The following is a 4191-nucleotide window of genomic DNA, read 5'->3' as shown; positions in this document are numbered from 1 at the left end:
CAACATCCCTAGCAACCAATAGGAAAGTTGCCTATAGGAGTAGTGTTGATCGCAAATTTTCGTATCGTGATTTTTATTGCAAATTTTACAATTGCTGGTTTTCGCAATCAAGAAAATAATGACTGGAGATAAAGAATTTGCGAATTCGCGAATATATGACGAATATTCGCAAAATATTGCAAATTAGAATATTGCCCCTGCCGCTCATCAATGAAACGGAGACACAATTTTCCTAAACAGTTCCAATAGGTTCAGAACTGAATCAAAGGGGTTTTCTCCAGGTCCCTTTAGATCAGGGTTTCTCAACTCCGGTCCTCGGGACCCACCTACCGATCAGAATTTGAGAAAATCCCACAGAATGAATACCTGTGGTAAGTCCTGATGTATGAACACTAATTATATCACCTGCTCAATACTGAGGAAATCCTGAAAACATGACTGGTAGGTGGGTCCCGAGGACCGGAGTTAAGAAACCCTGCTTTAGATGCTTTTTTTTTTTTTTTACTTTTCTGCACTTCAATCTTGCCAGGGGATACTAAAGTTCTCCCTAAATGAGTCTATAATTACCAGTGTGGGGTGTAGACCAAAGACAGAAATACAGTCTGTCACACTGGTATGATTGGGGTCCAGAAGCCAAGGGCTGTGAAGTCAGGAAGTCATAAATATCCCTTACCTTCACAGAATACTTCCATGCACCTCCTTTTTGGCTGCTCATCAATACTTCTTTTTTAGTCTCAGTCTTATGGGTTCTCTGGAGTCTTCCTGGGTCCCAAGTTCTCCTAAAGCTGCTTAGTTGCAGGACTGGAGTTAGCTGCTCGTTGCTTACTTTCCAGCTAAAGATTCCTACACAGCCTGACTAACCTCACAGGAACAATGCCAAGCCTTGGCAGGTCATGTCATACTGTACATGGAAGGGGCGTGATCCACCAGAGCAAGAATTATATTTTGTTAACAGTTCAGCTCTTGGCTACTCTACAAATTGGCACTGAGTCAGTGGAGTACTCTATGAATGTAATGGAGTGAATGTGAATTTCCCTGTGGTTTCAGTTCTTTTTTTTATAATTCTCTTGTAAGTTATCTGAACTGGTTTGTATTGGAAATTGAATTTTTTTTTATGGCTCAGAGGCTTCCCGATAATGGTTGAGATGACTAGTTCATGTAGAAGACCTGTGTTCAAATGTTTGTCACTTTTTTATTGTTAAAATCTCAATAAAAATAACCTTTTAAAAAAAGCTCAGCTTTGGTTAACAGGTTGTAGGTCCTAAGTGAAGGACCGGCTCCTCCCTATGACATTCATTGGTTACAATTGCTTTTTTGAAAGGAAAAAAATATTCTCAGCACTTGCAGTCTCATTCAGAGTTGTAGACCTAGAGCTGAGTTTTAAAGATTTGTCAGTCTCTACCATCTCCAAATTTTGTATGCTGTATATACAGTATTTTACTGATAAATCTAATGCAGTTGTGATTTTTTTCTGAATTTCAAAAGGCTGAGCGGTTGAGAACCCAAAATAAGAAGAGGAGCCTACAAAAGAGAAGATATCTAAAGAAAGTATGGACTAAGACTCATCCTCCATGTCGCATACTGTAACGAAGAGGGGGTGTGAACCTACTGTACCAACTAACCACTTTCACTTTGGGCCAGTCCCACGGTTATTATCATGGCAATACCCTGATTTTCCCATACATGGTCATCTGGCCTTCACTGCAGAGGACCCACCAGGCGGCTGCCTCTTTAAACAGTCCCATTGTAGTCGACAGCCGACCCTCAGGGGTCAGAAACACAGGTGCCAAGTGCCAAGGGGGTCAGCCAATAATTGTAGTCAGTAAATAGGCAATTCCATTAAACTAATCTGAGGTCGGGGCAGGCAGCAAAAGGTCAGTACAGTAGACAGGCAGCAGAGGATCAGAGTCATTAAACAGGCTGAGGTTCAGCACATTGACAGACTATCAGAATAGCACACCTTCCCTGGTTAAACTAGTAAACTAGGAACCTAAGCTCAGGCAAGGAGTGAGAGGGCAGCCCAGCATTTATAACAGAAGCTGATTAGCAGTTAAAAGCAGCCATACAAATTCACACAGAGAAAGGACAGGAGGGAAGTGGTGGTAAAGGCAAAAATGGGAGTAGTAGTTGTTCAATGAATAATGTTACTAATGGAAGTTGTGGGCCGGTGAGGGACATGGGCCGCTGATGTAACACATAGGCTCTTGTCAACAAAAAAGACTTTTATCCACCCTACAGAGCAATAAGGCCATGCTTATTGGAAGAGTCACTCCATGTCTTCAGTTTTTTTGAAGTTTCTTCTTGACAGGAGGAATATCAGATTTTGGCTGATTTTCCTCAAGTGACCATTCACACCTACTCCTACAATCTATCCTAATGCTTCCTTAGGGTTTTCCAGATCTCCTCACGGATCAGGTTTGTCTTCATCCCATAGACAAGTGGGTTGAGCAGGGGTGGAAACAAAAGGTAAATGTCAGAGAAGATAATGTGGACATAAGGAGGAATCTTCTCACCATATCGGTGGGATAAGAAAGAGAATAAGGCCATGCTGTAAAAGCTCAGGTACACGCACATATGAGGGGTACACGTGTTAAATGCTTTCAGACGAGTTTCTTTAGATGGAAGATGAAAGACAACATTGAAAATCATAATATATGAAGAAAAGATGAAGAGAAAATCACCACCAACAACCGTGAAAGCCGCGAATAGTCCATATATACTGTTCACCCGGATATCAGCAGCTGCGAGCTTCACCACCGCCATGTGCTCACAGTAGGAATGGGCAATGATGTTGGATTTGAATGCAAGAAACCTCTTGATCAAAAGAAGACAAGGTCCAACCAGAACAACTGCCCGGACCAGAAGAGCGATGACCAGTCTGGTTACCAGTCTACTGGTTATTATGGAGTTATACCGGAGAGGCCAATATATAGCAATGTAGCGGTCATACGCCATGGAAACCAAGAACCCAGATTCAATAGTGGAGAAGGCATGAATGAAGAACATCTGCAGAAGACATCCATGAAAGCTAATGGCTCTGTCATTGACCCAGAAGATGGACAAGACTTTTGGGGCAAAGCTTGTACAAAGGAGTCCATCGTTAAATGCCAACATGGAGAGGAATATAAACATAGGCTGGTGGAGTCTCGGAGATGTGAGGATGACAACCATCATCATGAGGTTTCCCAGCAATGCAAAAATATAGATGATACAGAATGGGATTGAGATCCAGATATGTTTATGTTCTAGTCCTGGAATACCAACCAGCAGGAAGTAGGTGGGATAGAAAGTGAAATTCATAAACTTCTTCTACAGAGTGTAGACTGCAAACATCACATTCTGCTCTGGGGTATTTTGAGGATGATGGTTTGTCCTAGAGATGAGATGACTATGAAGGCGTGCAAATGTCATTGTCCCGGGCTATAAGGGCAACATGAACATTGTAGAACTTAATGTCAGTCTGCTGCATCTAAAGCTGAAATAAAAGAAACAACATCTTGAAACGTAAGTATTACTTTACCAAAGCACTGGCAAGGTCTAGTTTGGTCTTTAGTATGCAGTCCAATTAAGGCTGGAGAAAGTTTAAATAAGGGCAACCAAATTGGTGGGAGCTGTGGAAGATCGGTTCTCACAGCGAAATGTATTCTTCCTAGAAAAAAGAAAGCTGAGGGGGAAATGGGAGGGGGGTAAAAATATCTTTGTAGAAACACAGAAATCACCATTTGAAACCCAAAAAACGTATTCTTTATGTGGACCCCACATAAACCATAGTTTATTTTGATCAATTAATAAATTGCAAAGTGAATGAAGTAAGGAGAAGTCTAAATCCAGTTAGTATCAGGTGTGACCATCCTTAACCTTCAGAATCAGGTTTTCTAGGTAGATTTGCACACAGTTTTTGAAGGAACGTGGCAGGGAGATTGTCCCAAACATCTTTAAGAACTAAGCACAAATCTTCTGTGGATGTAGGCTTCCTCAAACCCTTCTGTTTCTTCATGTAATCCCAGACAGACTAGATGATGATGATGAGACCAGGGAACTGTATACTATCACTTCCAGGACCCTTTGTTCTTCTTTATGCTAAAGATAACTCTGGATGATATTTACTAGATGTTTGGAGTCATTGTTCTGCTGCAGAATAAATTTGCTGCATTATGGATATGTATTTGCCTATATCTCTCAGTATTGAGG

At 41.4% G+C, this 4191-nt stretch overlaps 1 protein-coding gene across 1 annotated transcript; it reads right to left on the bottom strand.

Annotated features, from left to right (window-relative positions):
• Positions 1-2373: 2373 nt before the first annotated feature.
• LOC120994239 (olfactory receptor 52A1-like) lies at positions 2374-3300 on the bottom strand. The gene has a single exon (XM_040422687.1). The coding sequence runs from the start codon at positions 3298-3300 to the stop codon at positions 2374-2376; it is 927 nt and encodes a 308-aa protein (XP_040278621.1).
• Between the last annotated feature and the right edge of the window lie 891 nt (positions 3301-4191).

Source organism: Bufo bufo, chromosome 3 (assembly GCF_905171765.1).
Source record: "Bufo bufo chromosome 3, aBufBuf1.1, whole genome shotgun sequence".
Classification (NCBI taxonomy): domain Eukaryota; kingdom Metazoa; phylum Chordata; class Amphibia; order Anura; family Bufonidae; genus Bufo; species Bufo bufo.
This window is presented reverse-complemented; position numbering and strand designations above follow the sequence as displayed.

What these genes read in the sequence shown, in the direction of transcription:
- LOC120994239 (XM_040422687.1), bottom strand. Translation starts at nt 3,300, where the DNA reads ATGAATTTCACTTTCTATCCCACCTACTTCCTGCTGGTTGGTATTCCA.